At 28.2% G+C, this 16,969-nt stretch overlaps 1 protein-coding gene across 2 annotated transcripts; it reads left to right on the forward strand.

The window, feature by feature from the left end:
• The first annotated feature begins 9,427 nt into the window (after positions 1-9,427).
• Positions 9,428-16,553, forward strand: LOC129984777 (uncharacterized). Of its 2 annotated transcripts, none has more exons than XM_056094732.1 (2): positions 9,428-9,732; positions 13,606-16,553. In XM_056094732.1, the coding sequence occupies exon 2, from the start codon at positions 13,632-13,634 to the stop codon at positions 14,766-14,768; it is 1,137 nt and encodes a 378-aa protein (XP_055950707.1). In that variant the 5' UTR covers positions 9,428-9,732; positions 13,606-13,631; the 3' UTR covers positions 14,769-16,553. The 2 variants fall into 2 exon arrangements, with proteins under 2 accessions (XP_055950707.1, XP_055950708.1); XM_056094733.1 differs by lacking the exon at positions 9,428-9,732 and adding an exon at positions 13,216-13,443.
• The last annotated feature ends 416 nt before the right edge of the window (positions 16,554-16,969 follow it).

The following is a 16,969-nucleotide window of genomic DNA, read 5'->3' on the forward strand; positions in this document are numbered from 1 at the left end:
TTTCTACAGTGGCTTGGTGAGAGCAAGTAGCTGTCGGACAATTTACTTTGCAGCATTATCCTAGACTTCAGCAATGCGTGTTTATAAGCATTTTTTAATGGCTTAGTGAGAGATTGTGGTGTCCGGGGCGATTTTTATTTCCCAGCGCTAGAAAACATTTCAATACCTCGCATTCAGCTTCTTAAAACACCAATTTATATGTGAGGAATGAAGGTAAGATTGTCGTATTATCTCCTCGTAAAACTGACAGCACGAAACATAATTTCTCTTTACTACATATCCTATATAAATTATATAATGCTTGCTTCTACGCCGGGCGAATACGAAATTTTGATCCCATTTGTTATTGGTTGGTTAATACTTAATAACACCTGGCGAATATAATTTTTATCGCATCTTTTATGATTTAGAAAAATGAGATGAACTCAAGAAAGTGTTCTTATTTATGATAACTTTCATTTCAGACAGAGCTTTTTATTTTTAATAAACAAGTAGATAGGCATTTGAAATTTGATACATATTTGTAATATTGTTATCAAAATGATAAACCAATTTTCACATTTCCAGCATGTTACGTTTCCGAATTATCGTGTTTGGTTTTACATGGGTAAGCAAATCTCCTGCTGACGGATTTCGTTCAAAACTTGCTTACTCTTTTGGTATTAAAGCTGCATTCTTCTGTCTAGCGTGTTGTGGGTTTGAATTTTTGTTTTCACAAGCATAAAGCCAAAATAATGTGGCTTTTTTCTTTCCTTTTTATGGATTCACAAAAATCCCACATTATAAATTTCATCAAAATCTAGGCATTGAATTTTTTTGGGATTATGAAATACTTTTTATTATGAAGCCAGAAAGGTAAGTTACTTTTCAGTGTTTTTATAGATTCAAATTATTTGTATGTTTTTTTTAAACCAAATAATTAATATTAGCAATATCCAAGAAATTGTGTTCTTCTTATGTTAATATCGCGATATCGGGGTCGAAGAACTTGGGGCATCTTGAATGTAAAGTTCACAGTTAATCAAACTTTTCACTGAAGAGCATAGATATTGAAAGAGGTTGTCCTCATCATTTGACCATGACCCCAAAGTAAGACCCAAAATGCCTACTGTATTGTTTAAAAATGGGACTGATTTAACTATAACTGACCATTATGTGAATTCAAGTAATTTTCTACCTCATACAAGTTTGTTTACTCAGTATGTTTGCTAAGAGGGATAAAAGTATGAACGGGAACGCAGGTCAAGAAGAAATAATAGAATTGTAATAAATACAACTGTGCTGACGCAGCGCCTTATTGAGGTAAGTATAACACGGACCCTAATGGCATAATTTCACCTCTTATTGTTATCATTGGTGTAAAGGATGCCCAGGATAAGAAATTATTTTTTTCACTTCCTTATCATATTTGACTTTAGAAAGTGACATAAATGCAGGGATTTTTTTTAACCATCGTTACGTCATTTTTATTTGTATTATTCCGGTTACTGTATTTTTACTTTATTTTATTCACCATTTTTATTCCTCATAAACATTCCGAAACATCAATGCTTCTGAAATTGTTACTGGTGTGTTAATTTATTTTTTTATTTACTTTATCTTGTATTGGTACGATTTTCTTGTATTTTTATTTTATTCTCACCATTTTTATTTCTCGGAAACATCCGAAATTATTTCTTTTGCATTCATTTGCTTATTTGTTTCAGTTTTATATGCTTAATTTATTTTGTCTTAGTTCAGTTGTTCTTGATTTTATATTTCATTGCTTTTATTTCTTAGCAAATTTCTGAAAGCTTCTCTATTAAATTGACTGTTGCATTTCAATTTTATGTATTAATCTTTATTCTTGTATTTTTATTTCTCATTTGCTGTAAAAAATTGCAGTGCTTGAAATTATTGATCTTTTAATTTGTCTGCTTTTTATTTCAATTTATATGATGAATTTTATTTGTGTTTTGATTTTTTTTTTTTTTCCCTCAAATGTATATGTTAATATGAATGTCACATTTATGTCTGTAGTTATTTAATGTGTATAATTTAGAATTGGGGTTATAATTTAAGATTTAACTTACTTTATTATTAGATATGTATAATTTTAATTTTTATCAATACTCTATGTATTTAAAATTTTAATTTTATATTGTGTAATTTGTTGTGTTATATTTTTTTTGATAGTGCTTATATGAATCATTTTGACAGGATTACATTTTTAATGAAATGTACTACTATAACTGGTTAAAATTATCCGTCCTCAAAAACGTGTTCCATGTATTATTATTAAACAAAGTTGCATTTATAGAAGTACATCTAAAGATTTATAGATGTGCATTGAAAAGTAGTTCTTAGTCATTATGCATGTATCTTAAAATAAAACTTCATGCTAAAAGAAAATGCCTAGTTATGCTTTTAATTGTATCTTTACAACTTCATTCATTATGTCATTGTGAAATGGTTCCAATTCAATCACTATTCTTCAAGCATTTTTTTTCTGTCTTCAGTATTCTGTTTTAATAAATTAAGTAGCTACTTGTGTTTAAATGCAGCATGGAAGAAAGAAGAATCGATAAATTTCTCTTTTTTGTTTTGAGACCGAAATATCCGACGATAAAATTTATCTCTGACTGTGAGTGAAAATCAACAAAGTAGTAGGTGAATTTTCTACATGAGAAAAGTGATATATATACGGTTATTCAACAGTTCCGAAATTTTCTGATTTTAGAAGAAAAAAACCCGATTAACCATATATATATATATATATATATATAAGATCAAATTGATCCGCACTGTAACAGTAATATATATTTGTATTGTTTTGATGTATTTTTTATATTCTTATTGTGCATTACTGGTGTATTTACACAGTAATTGAACAATACTTACTGTGCAATCAGTGAAAACAAACAACCCTCCTCATGGAATTTACTTTCTGTTGCTGATTTTGTAGCATTTTAATGTTATTTGTTATGAATTATTATATTATTATTATTTATTAATTTCCTTATAAATTTAAGTGATTAAAATTATTTTATTTGTGGAATTTTTCTCTAGAATTTTAAGTTGTTATATATTATGCATATTTCAAATTTTTTAAAAATTATCTTTTATGAAAATAAACCATTTTCTTCATGATGATAAGATTTTTAAAAAGATTTATTTCTATGTAGTATTCTAATATGTAGTATTCTTCCTATATTCTTCTATGTAGTATTCTTCCTATATTCTTTTGATTTTGTTGCATATTGAATGAATTTTCGGTTGTGGAAATGTAAAAAAATTTTGAGCATTTTAAATTTAGGTTTTATTAAATCAGAAATGAAATATATCAGTTAATCAGTGAAGTATTCTATCAGTAATAATTCGTTATGAAATAATTGGAATCATTTTTTTAAATTCTGGAGTGTACATGGAATAAAGACTTCAATAAAATGTTTCATAATTATTACTTTTACTAGTCTCATTTTTGTTCTGGACTAATTTTATTCATATTTAAAATTCATTATGAATTACTATCACACAATTTTGAGAAAAAAGATTTATTTTACAGGGTTTATATATATATAATATTATAGTAATAAATATAACAAATGACATTTTAGTTTCCCCTAGATGAATTCCATTTTCCCTCTAATGCGTAATTTTCGTCCGGAAATATTAATACAAAAAATGGAACAAATGATTAAGTCGAACTTTCAGTTGCATATTTTAGATCCGTCCGGATCCAGATTCCTGCCAGGAAACAGATCTGTAACGAAATAAAAACAGTATGTACTATTTGCAAGTAAAGCAGCATGGATCTGGGACTTTCAAAAGAAACCTTTTTCATTCAAACCAGCATAGCTAGGATCAAAACGGAAAAATATGATTGAGCGCTAAATGTAATAAAATTAATAGTAATGAAGCCGGATTTGCAAAACTGACTGAAAAATTGACTGTTTTTCGTTAATTAATTTTTAAGTTTGAAAATAATACTGAAACTCATATTGTGACTAGTGGAGACTGAACCTGCATCAACAGAGAATTATTATAATGGGTTTTAGCAAATTCCAATAGTTTTTATTCGAATTTTTACCTAGTCTCTTGAATTTCATATTGCTTTCGTTACTTAAATACGTTTGGATTTCGTGTTCTCAATGACTGTGAATAAACACATTTTTAAAGCTTTTAATTTTTTTGAGAATTAAATACTACATTATGTATTTAATCAAAACAATAATCAAATATTTAATCCTTTAGATTTTTATAAATTCATGTTTTAAGTACAGTTTATTAAACTTACTAAAATGTTTAACAATAAATATTATTATTTATTTATTATTCAATATTGTTTATTCGTTATGTGTTATTTATTAAAACTGTTAAATAGTAAAAATAAAACTTAGTTTGCTATTATTAGTTACAAAATTGTTTCCTGTTGCTTAGGCGAATTCATTTTTTTTTAAATTCAGATTTTAAGTAAATCGAAATCTTATTGTGGTCTCGCAGACTTCCATTTAGTCAACTTCCACTATGTCTCATTAATTCACAGTGCTTTTGTTCCATTAACTATATACTTATAAAAACATGCTTTTTTAAATAAATGTAATAAAGTTTTTAAATTTATGTTTATATAAATTATTAGTAGATTTTTCAGTTAAAATTATATACCATGGTATACTAGTGTACATTGTATATTTAAAAATTATTTGTTTCGTTAACTGACAAAATTCATCATTAGACTCAACACTTTCAGTAACTCAAACTAATGTAACTCACTCACAATGTCATCTTTCAACTGCAATATTTATTTTGGCATCCACATGCTGATGTGCTGCGTTCTACAGTGATGATTAATAATGAAATAACTCTTAAACGGTTATCAGCTTCACTTTCAGCATCTTCAAATGTATCCAGGTATCATCATTAATACGCCTTTTTAGTGAATACAGCCACTGTAAGTTGATATACTTTTAACAGAGAAACTTTGCGTTGTGTATGAATGATGATGCCTGAATACATTTGAAGATGCTGTATGTGAATCTGAATATGTATTCACTAAAATGTATGTGATATGTGTGATAAAATGTGGATATATGGTATAAATTATAATGATGTGTATTCACTAAAAACGAATTAATTAGCAAATCATTGAAATCATACTTGTGAGTTAATTCATGTTTGTAAATCATTCTTATTTTCAAATGCGAGTTTGATTACCCACATTTTATCCAACTCATACTGCCCCATCACTTTGAAGTAGATTTTCATTGGTCCAAATATCTCAAATCTTTACTGATCTTTTGTGCCTAATCCTATTAATTCTGGCATCTAATAGTTTTCGTTGTTGAATTCATAATATGTTATTTGTATTACACGATAAGATCACTTTGTTGTTAATTTTAATATGATGATAATACACTATTACTTTTGCTGAAAATTTTTTATCGAGTATAAATTCAAATATATATGAACATTACTTTAAGTTCAGTCATTTTGATTATTATTTCTCATATAAAAAGTAGAGTTTCATATACAGAACATCTTAACTAACATTGGGTAAAAATTTTAATTTCACTAATATCAAATAAATGACCTGAATGTTGAAAATGATGAGAAATTAGATGCATGGATAGTATATTTTCTACAATATTATTAGAATTTTGTTGGTATTTAATTTTATAATCAAACATACCCAACATTAGGGATCGCTAGAATAACTTGCTTCTGAAGTTTGTAATATTTTTTTAACCAAACATGAGCTTTATGGTCAATGTGAGTGATAAGTTTTTGGCCATAAAAGAAAAGTAGAATTTATCTAAAACATCAACTATGGCAAGATTCTTTTTATTCTAAGCCTATTATTGTATAGTTTTATTCATAAATTTTTGGAATAGTACGGTATTGGACGCATCAAGCTGCTCCAATGCAATTCCAATACTTTTTTTGCTTTGCATACAGCACGACATCTTGCATCAGAGCTATATAATTTTAAAACCGGTTTTGTCTTTTATATATTTTTAAATGGCATGCATTTTATCACTCATCAGATCATTTAAATATAGAAATTAGCATAAATATTTAATGAACTTAAAAATTTGTTAAGAGCTTTAACATTAATGGGTGGTTTAAATTTGATTATTTCGATGTTAGCATTGTTAGAAGTAACTTTATCTTGATCAATTTCATAATCTAAGAAATTCATTTTAATTTGAGTAAAAATGGATTTGCATAATTTCAGTTCGCTATTTTAATTTCACGAGCATCAGCGAAAGTATACAGATGTTTACAAAGGTCTTTCTTAGAGAAAGAATGCACAATGATATCATGAAAATAATTACTGGCAAAATCAATTTAATAATTAGTTAATATACTCCGAATTAATCCATTAAAAATTGTCGAAGTGACTTTAAAGCCAAATAGTAATCTACAAATCTCTTTAAGCAGGTCTTAACAGGCAATCTCTTAAACAGGTTAAATGTTTTGTTTTAATGCAATATTTACAAAATTGCCTGCAGAAATCCCAGATGCCTAAACTGTCTAATTTCAGTAGTTCCCCAAAAACTAATGCTAAACAACATTTTTTTTCCCACAACAAAGGTTAATGTTGTATTAGCGGCACTTCACAATATATAAAATGTAATTTGCTTAAATTTTACTGGTAGCAATTCAGAATTACTTTGAAAAACATTCTTGTGACCTTAATTTTGAACATGAGTATATATATATATTATAGGATGCTGCCGAATTCGACCGACAAACTCAGAGGGGTGATAGTAGGCATCAAGAGGATAAAGAATCGTCTTACAACATGGGGTGCCAAACGACGTTTAGGGGGTGAAAATCGAAAAAATATAGGGAGTCGGAGAACTCTTGGAAACTAAAAAATAAATGGTGTTTCAAATATGATTTTTTTTTTAAGTGAAAGCACATTTTTAAAGGCTATTTTTCATGTAAGTAACATGCCGATTTGATGAACGAGGGGTTGTAAATTATTGAAAACGAAAAAATAGTTTAGAATCCTTATCTTCAAAAATATTAAAACTAAGAAAAAAAAAAGTTTGAAAATATAAGGAATTTTATACTGTTTAATTTGATATAAGTTTGTAGTGTAAAAACTGAAGAGGTTTTAAAATATTCAAGAAAAACTAAAATGTTTGCCGGTAAACATCGCTGCAACATCGGCACCGATGTTTACGGAAGGTATTGCAAAATTCTGCCGAAAAATTCTGAGAAGTGATAGTATGCAAAAAGGCGATAAGAATTTCCAAAGAAATCAATATAAAGTCGCAAACGATGGTGAAAATTTTTTTGGTGGAATATAGAGACATCATACATTTACAACACAGACATTTTAATATAAGAAAGGAGACGATGGGAAACTTTTATAAAAACTACTCAATGTTGTAGCCGCGAAGGTCATTACACAACCGACACCGATGTTTAAAAGACCGCCGGAAGCGCTCAAACATACCAAGTGTGCCTGCAATTTCTCCAGCAGCGGCGACGATCCGTGCTACGAGATCTTCCATTGTATCCAGAGGTGTTTTATAAACAAGAGATTTCCTGTGGTCCAGAAGAAGAAATCCAAGAGATTGGGGAACGGGGAAGCCAATCAACAGATCTGAGATAAGAACTGAGAATAAAATTCTTACAGAAAAGAGTGCATTTTCCTGTGTGGCACCAAGCATACAGCTTACCAAATACCCAATTCAGCTGCAACTGATCGCGTGCTTGTCGATGGGGTATTGGCAAAGCACTGCAAAACTCGGTTTTCTGTTTCAGGTGTGCGCTTACTGCATTCTTTCCCTGCATTTGGGCTCGTTATTTTGAAGGATCCTGTCTCCAGCAACCGTCGATCAATATTTGCAAAGGTGCTGTGATTTTGACAACGCCTACTTGGATATTGCTCTTGGTATATTCTTTGTGCTAGGCGTCCATTACCATCCGCTCGGCCGTAAATTAAATGCATATCCGCATATTTACCATTCGTGAAATCTGACATGCTGTTTACGAATGAAACTTATCGACTATCAATTCTGCTTATTTCTTTAATGAATACAAGCTGCTTTTATATTTATCGAACCATCAATTCTGATGCCCGCTGTTTTTATATTCTTCAAACGCATGGAAAATTTACATACGAGAAAGCTTCTTCTTCTCGACTACCTTGTTCCAAATCTTCGCATTCATAGGGCCATTCACTTCGCCAGGCTAATTGTCTCTTCGATGTCTGTTTATGCGAGTTTCACAGAATAAAAGTCTTCTGCGACCCTATGTTTTATGATAATTTTTTATCTCCTTAATGCCTACTATCACTTCTCTAAATTTAACTTTCGAATTTGACAACACCCTCTGTAAACGTCGGTGCTGATGTTGCAGCGAATTTTCCCGGCAAACATTTTAGTTGTTCTTGAATATCTTAAAACCTCGTCGGTTTTCACACTACAGACTAATATCAAATTAAAGAGTATAAAACTCTTCATATTTTCAAGCTTTTATTTTTCTTAAAGTTTAAATATTTTTGAAGATAAAGGTTCTAAATTACTTTTTCGTTTTCAATAATTTACAACCAACGGTTCATCAAATCGGCATGTTACTTACATGAAAAACAGCCTTTAAGAATGTGCTTTCACTTTAAAAAAATCATATTTGAAATACCATTTATTATTTATTTTATTAATTTTTTACAGTTTCCAACAGTTCTCCAACTTCTTATATTTTTGCGATTTTCACCCCCTAAACGCCATTTGGGACCCCATGTTGTATGGTGATTCTTTATCCTCTTCATGGCTACAATCACCCCTCTGAGTTTGTCGGTTGAATGCGGCAACACCCTGTATATATATATATATATATATATATATATATATATATATATATATATATATATACACTAATTAATAATAAAAACCAAGTTAAAAAGAAAGAAATAGAATCAAAAGTCAATAATTTTTAATCAATAGTTTTATTTTTAATCAATTAAATCAATAATTTTTTACCTTCGTTTCCGAAATAATTGATATTGTTTCAAAAATAGATATTAATTTCATATTGCTTATATTTTTCATTATTTATACATAGATAACCCTCATACCGTTCCACCCAATATGTAGAATTTAGGATTTCTTCTTAAAATAAAGTTAATCCATATATTAAAATAATTTCAAAAACATTGTTTCTATAGTACCAAAGAGAAGAATTGTTTTCATTTTGATTATTTTCTAATTTTTAATTCTTAATTTATAACACGATAGTGTCAGATAATAATAATTCTATAAATATATTAATTCCATAATATTCCATAATAATCCCATAAAAATTTGAATACATTGAGAACAAATTTTTCTTAAATAAACTACTAGATGGCGCTGCTAGTTAAGATACGGGATTTAAATTATGTTTACTAATAGGTATGTCGTGGGTGGTCCCCAAAAGTTAGACTGCGCATGCACTAAAAATTGAACAGCTGCAATCATCTTGCTGCTCATGCGTGATAAACTGCCGTTTGGTGATCACCAGTAAGCAGGTTTCATAATAACGAAGACAACGCTTTGACAGCTAGTATTTGTAGTTTGTATGAGGAGAATAGTAATCATCCTAAAAGATAATACCTCAGTAAAGGAAAAAATAAGACCGAGTTTAACGATCTTTCATATTTTAAATTACTACTAACCAATGAATAAAATTTATGTAGAACTGCTGTTGTTTTTTCCCGAGCCTTTCCACCATATTGTTTGAGAGAAGATTTTAGAGAAGGTACTAAAGTATAACTTTGTGTTATATATAAATGTAGTATTTTTTGTTCATAAAACTGTTAAGTAATTTTTCCTGCTTTATTAAACCAAAAACTATCGTTACACAAAATTAGAATGATTTATGTTTTTTAATTTATGAAAAAGGTTAATAATTCTTTTGCCTTGTAATAACTATGAGAAATGATTTGAAAAAATGTCTAGCAATTATATCATATCTCTCATTTAATTATTACAAAGGATGTTTTTGTTATCTTAAGAAGAGTAGTTTTCGCAGCTGATATGCCTTGTGTATAACAACATTTTCAGAAAACAGAAGTAATCTGTTTTGAGATTTCTCTGAAGCATATTTTTCATCACAAATATGTTCAGATTTTATTTTGAGTCTAGTAGATTTTGTCGTCTTTTATACACACACAAAAAAATGTTTCAACTTGGAGATCATTTTTGAATTTCAAGAATACTTTCAACTAGATGTTGAATCAGTATTTTTTAAAAAAAAATTCTTAATAGATATTTTGTTAAGAGTGGCTATTCTAAATTAAATTTTATTATAAATTATGTTTAATTCTTATTTGGGCGAATTTCATCTGATATATAACAATTACAAGTTCAAAATGTGTTTACTATTTAAAAGACTGTTTAAGTTAAAATAATTCTCTACCAATTATAAATTACAAAACTTTTTACTAATTTATTTACATTTACTCGTTTTTGTTGGTCTAATGCAGTGTCTTAATTCCTTTTATTTAACAATATTATTTTTTTATAAGGCTACATGCTTATGAATCTCTAATTTGGTTGATTCTAAATGTGTATAATTCATGTTAGTGTATTGTAAGCTTCAATTATCTTTAATATAGTAAATTAAAAAGTTTTTAACTACTGTTTTAATTACACAATTGTTTAAATGCACAGTATAGTTAATGTAGATATAACATTTAAAGATGATTCTTTGTAACATTATATTCATGTTAAATATAGATTTCTGTCCTTAAATGTCCCATGATCTCTACCATCAGAGCAATTAGCAATGATTTTTTATTTAATATGAAATAATACTTTTCTAATTTCATACATTCTTTATTTTAATAAATTTGTAATGAATGTAACCTTTTTGCTTCTCCATTTTCTCCAGTATCCTTTTCAGATTTTCATTGAGGTATAAACTTGTTTTCTTTATTAGAAAAAAAGGGAACTATTTTCTCTCGTGAATAACTTTGCACATTATTGTTTCAAAGCTAATCAAAGAGCTACAATAAAGTCCAAAAATAATGCACCTCCAATTTCATAAAAAAAAAAGATAAATAAATAAAATAAAAATGAATTTAAATAAAATTTTTATTCCAGCTAAATCTAATATAAATTTCAGCCAATTTATTATTAGAAACATCCATATCTGTCTCTGTATTTATTAGTTTTGAAATTATTCTAAAATTATAAATATCTGAAACAATGCAATTTTCATCATAGAAGCTCATTCATTACATGGAGACCAATTAGTTAATTTTTAGTAATTCTGATTATTTTATGATTTTTTCATTTTATTTGCATATCTTGTATTTTTTTGAAAAATGCTTGATTCTTATTTGAATAGTTTCAATTGCACAGTCTTTATAAGAAAATGAAAGCACAAAATTAAATAACTTTCAAAATTCCGTAAAAAATTTCGAGAGCTAGGCAATTGTCTATTTTGCCTTTGCTTAATCTGGCCCTGCATCTGATGCACAAAATTTGTTTCCATTTTTCATATTATTTCTTTTTAAAATGCCTGCATGAATGTTTGCCCTAGACTATCTGTACAATTGCCTTGTATAGATGGCCTGCACAAGTGTTTGGCCCAGATATTATAGCAATCAGAATGCATGGGGATATATGGATAATCCCTCACTCAACTTCCTGTCCTTAGATGCCCCATGATCTCTCCCATCAGAGCAATTAGCAATTCTGTAGTCATTACAAATGAACAAGACTAAGTGGCTTTTGCATTGGAGTTGCAGGATGTGTTGACAACATTTTGAAAAACACCCTTAATTTTGTCAACATCTCATGCTGTCAACGTATTTTGGATATCTGCAATATTCAGTTTGTTTCCCACCAATGATCCAAAGATTGCAATAATTGACATCAATAAATGTTTAATTTCTTTTTCTGTATTGCAGACATTCCCCTACATCTGGCTGATACCAGCATTTTTGAAAATAATGGGCACCACTGAATTAGTTCGCCGATTCAATTAATTTCAATTAATTCTCTTACGTATTACTTAATATTCATGGTTTGCCCAACAAAATATATTTAAACATCAAATAATAAGAGATGTTTAAGTGCTCTATATTAATGGTCTTGCACCAATTTCTGTTCATTGTGCTGTGTATTTGCCTATTCTCTCTTTCATTCTTGTAAGCTTCATTATGATTCTCTCTATCATTCTTCTAAGTTTTATTATGAAAGGAGAAATTATTAAATTTCATATAGCCCAGTAACTTGCTTGCTGAAATTGAAGTGTATTCTTAAAAAGTGTAAGTGTCGAATCTTTTTGTATTGAAGTTTTCTATTTACTACAAAATATATTTCATGATTGACATATTATCTAAAATGATTATTTTACAAAAATTGAAAAAAACACAGTGTATTAAAGTAAAATTCAGTGTTGAAAAGTAAATTTTCAAGCTAAAAGCAAGATAATAATTTTTTATATATTCAATAGCATTACAAAAAAACTAGAAATGCTTTAAAATTGGAGGAATTTTTAAAAATTTCCATTGATACTTATTGTATCTATTACTTTTATAAACAAACTTTAAATGTAGCTGCCATCAAATTTTTTGAAGAGTAAAAAATTTGATTAAAATTATTCTTCATTTAACTTTCAAAATGGAAAAAGAATCCGAAACTTTTATCTTCAATTATGGAAAAAAAAATTCAAAATGAAATATTTGTCCTAACAGTGTAAGTTATTCTTAAAATTATTTTATAAATAATTAGAATTAGACTAAAAGTTGGTATCTTTGAAAGAATGTAATTTCTTTTTTAAATTTTAACTAGTGTAAAAATTATTTTTCAGAAGTTGTTTTAGGAAAACTTCAAGTTTTCAATAAATTTTAATTAAATAAAAAATTTATTAAAGTTGCAGAAAAATTGCTTCATTATGCATATTTTTACCCTTTAAAGTATATCCATGCTAAATTCGGCACTAAATCAAACAATGTGTGCTGTACAGCTCTAACACACATGCACAGGCACATAAATTATTATTAGTAGAGATTATTTGTTAGTAGTATTAGTGAATTAATATTTTATGTTAATCATTAGCTGGTATCTTCCATGTTTGCATCAAAATGGAAGATACCAACTAATTCATAATTTTCATAAGATTCTACTTTGGTTTTTGTTGCTCTTTTTTCTTAATCATAATCTTTATTGTAGAAATTCCATTTTGAAAAATTATTACTATGCTTGAATTTGGTTGTGACCACTTACTGACTTTTTGTCGTTTAGTATCCGTAATACTGATCATATCACTTATGTATATTTTAATTCCACATGAAAAGTTTTTTTCATTTTTACTTTTTTTACCTGTAAATACTAACAAGAATATAATTTATATCCATCTAGATGCTATGTACTAACTCTGAAACTTCTAGATCTATATAAGTTGAGTCTGTGGTAAAGTAGCTTACAGATATTGGGGCAATCTATGGCTTAAAATGTGGTGAATATATCTATTAACCTTTAGGACTTTAAGCTTTCCTTTATAGACTTTGCTGAATTTTTATATTAACCTCTTCTCTAGCTGTGTATTACAGACTTATCTCAATGTATTCTTGTTTGTTTTTATAATGTGTTTTATATCTTTTTTTCTGATTTATTTTAGCATAGGAGATCCTTTAGAAGTTGATAATGGATTATTGCAAAGTCCTTTCTCTTCAACATTTATCCTGTTCAAAAACAGTTCAGTTACTTTTTAATAAGCATATCCCATCGATTGATGTCTCCAATATGGCTCCACCTTTAATAAGATTTAAGCTTATGATTATAAGAACAATACCACATGCTGAATACAGAAGGCTTAAAAAGCAACTTGAGATGGATATAAAAAAGCTTAATCTATCAGTCGCACTGCAAAAAAGAATGGAAAGTTATATTACACCTATATTCTGTGAAATTGAAGAGTGGTTAAATGCTTGCTTTCTCATTTGGGCAAAAAAAGATGACACTATGCTTGTCGTTATGAAGAGTATCCCACACTGCTGGTCAACTGATGGAACACTGGATCGAGCAAAATCCGCAAAGTTAATAGCTCGAAACAATAATTTACTATTAATAAACCGCTTTATATTTGCATGCATTTATTGTGTTTACGAGGAGATTCAAAATCTATGGGAACAGCTGACACCAAAAGATAAAGCCTACTTTCTGGAAGAAAATAGCCTTCATAGTTACCTAAATTCCATTATTAAAGAATGGATTACATATTTGGAGAGCTGGTTAAACAAAGATTGGCAATTCTGCGTTGCATGGATTTTGGGAACCAAATTATGGGAAATGAATGTGTATGTGATGAAGCGTGTTTTATTAGCATTGACCCCTATAGAAAGAAGTCATTATCTGCTGCAAGCTTTAATCGACAAAGAAGTTGATAGTGATGTTATGCGTTTTTGTCTCATGATAATGACCAGAGATGAGCTAGAACTGGTTTGCAAAGCATCTGCAGTTCAAGTATTCAAGGGCCTAGCATCTTGGCCATTGCGAACCTGTTTCACCGAAATAATAGATAAGTTTTGGCCGTATATTACTGTTGAGGAATTCACAGATTTGGTTTCTATGCTTTTGCATAAGATCAAAGATGAGAAATATGATTATCCTGATCTCGCAACAATCTTGAAAAAATTTTGGTCAAAGAGCCCACCTCGCTACCGACGTATTGCAGGAGAAAATTTGCGTGATTTATCCAGGGCATTATATTTTGTTTTGAGATTCGAATACTCGTTTACAAAACAGGCATACTTAGATTGCTGGTCGATTCCTGAAGAATAGATCGAATTCAATCTGTCGTCAGTCTTATTTTTATTTGAGTCTGATTTTCCTGCTATGTATTCTCTCATCTTCATTCCAACTAAATATTCATCTAACTGTAACCATATGCATATATTGTCTGTGTATACAGATATAATATATATATATAATCTTCAATATTGTGTTAGTTTATGTAGTTTACTTTTGGCAGTAATCATTGTTAAATAAAATCGTTTTGTATTTATATTGTGCTTTGTCATGACTCCTCAGGAAACACCTACCATAATGACGTTGAGATTTGTTGAATCGCCATATAGGCAAAAATTCACAGATGAATAATAAGGAATCTTCAATTCTAGAAAAATACATTGTCTACTTTTTTTATTATTTCTAATAGAAGGCATACCATTTTTATTATTTCACAAGTTTTGTTTAATCTTTTTTTTTTCATTTCTTCAAACAAATTTACATTTTAGGTAATTTAACTATTTATTTTAATAGTTTTAGTCTTTAATTATGCTTTTAAATTGTCCTTCCCTTGTATCATGATTATCTTTTCTAAAGATTGTTATTCATTTATTTGTTACTAGTAACTTTTGATAACTAGCTGGTTGGATTGGATTGATGATAACTAAAATTCTGTCATCTTATATAAAATTTGACCTTCCATTTGAAATAGAAATGATTAAACTTCATTAACATTCAAATGATTAAACTTAATGCAAAATATTTCTTGTAGAAACTATTTTAAAATGGCCAAACTGTAAGAGATTTTCAGCATTGCTTACTTTTAAACCTGATTGTACATATAAGAAAACTGTAAAAAGAACTTTTTTAAGTAAACTTAAAACATAACTTAATCATCATGGAAAAGTGAAATATATTTTCATACTTTCATCATTTTTATTTGCTCCATACTTATCAGAATATCGAAAAATGAAGGAGAAATCCTGAAGTCGGATTAGAAGGCTCCTTTAATAACTCCTTTTGTGCTCTAGCATTCAAAGCTTTTAAGACTGTTCATAACAGACTTTTCATTTTAGAGTTGCAGAGGGGTGATGGATTAATATATCTTTTATATATACATACACTTTCTAAATTTTTATACATTATAATTTTCTTCTGTATTATTATTTTTACATTATTATTTTTGTATTAATTATTTTGTATAGTTTTGTGTTTACATTTTTGCAATATTCTAAATTTCTCTGAATGTTCGCATGTATGTTTTAGATTCAAGACGCTGTGTTTTTTTTATTAGTTGTGACATATATACTCTCAGAATTTTCAACAACAGAAGAAAATTACTGATTAAAATATTTTTAGCTAGAATAAAAACAATTTGAGTTTTTTTTTTTTTTTTTTCCCTGTAGAGGAGAAAAAAAAGTGAAATAATTTCAAAATATGTTTAAATATTGAATTCTTCACTCGCCAAATTGATTAACTCCATAAAACAAGAAGTTGAGAAAAATGATAAAATTGTATATGCTGTTTTTTTAAATTATGAATTCAAAAATACGATGTAGACTATATTACTGCAGATGCATCTTTCATCTAACAACATTTAGAAAATATAAGATAGAATATCTTTCGAATAATTGTTATTATTATTACAGTCTTTGCATGATTAAAGGAGTTAATCAATTTGAGAAATGAAAATATTCATCTAACTGTAACCATCTGCATATATCATCTGTGAATATGGATATTATATATATGTGTGTATATAAAATCTTCAATATTTTGTTAATTTACGTAGTTTACTTTTGGCAGTAATCATTGTTAAATAAAATCATTTTGTATTTATGTTGTGCTTTGTCATGATTCCTTATAAAACACCTACCATAATGACTTTGAATTTGTTGAATCTCCATATGGGTAAAAATTTGCAGATACATAATAACTAATCTTCAGTTCAAGAATGGTACATTTCTTATTTAAATTTTTTTTTTCTTTTTTGTAATAAAAGGCATACCATTTTCATTGTTTCACAAGCTTTTAATCTAATTTTTTTTTCTCCATTTCTACAAATAAATTTGCATTTTAGGTAGTTTCAATATTTTATTTTGATAGTTATAGTTTTTAGACATGAATTTTAAATTGTCCTTCCCTTGTATCGTGATTATCTTTTCTGAAGATTGTTATTCATTATTATTTGATACTAGCAACTTTTGATGACAAGCTGGTTGGATTGGATTGATGATAACTAAAATTTTCAGTTA

The sequence above is a fragment of the Argiope bruennichi genome, chromosome 9 (genome assembly GCF_947563725.1).
Source record: "Argiope bruennichi chromosome 9, qqArgBrue1.1, whole genome shotgun sequence".
NCBI lineage: Eukaryota > Metazoa > Arthropoda > Arachnida > Araneae > Araneidae > Argiope > Argiope bruennichi.

Excerpts from the sequence above, each read along its gene's own strand:
- LOC129984777 (XM_056094732.1), top strand. The coding sequence starts at position 13,632 with ATGGATTATTGCAAAGTCCTTTCTCTTCAACATTTATCCTGTTCAAAA.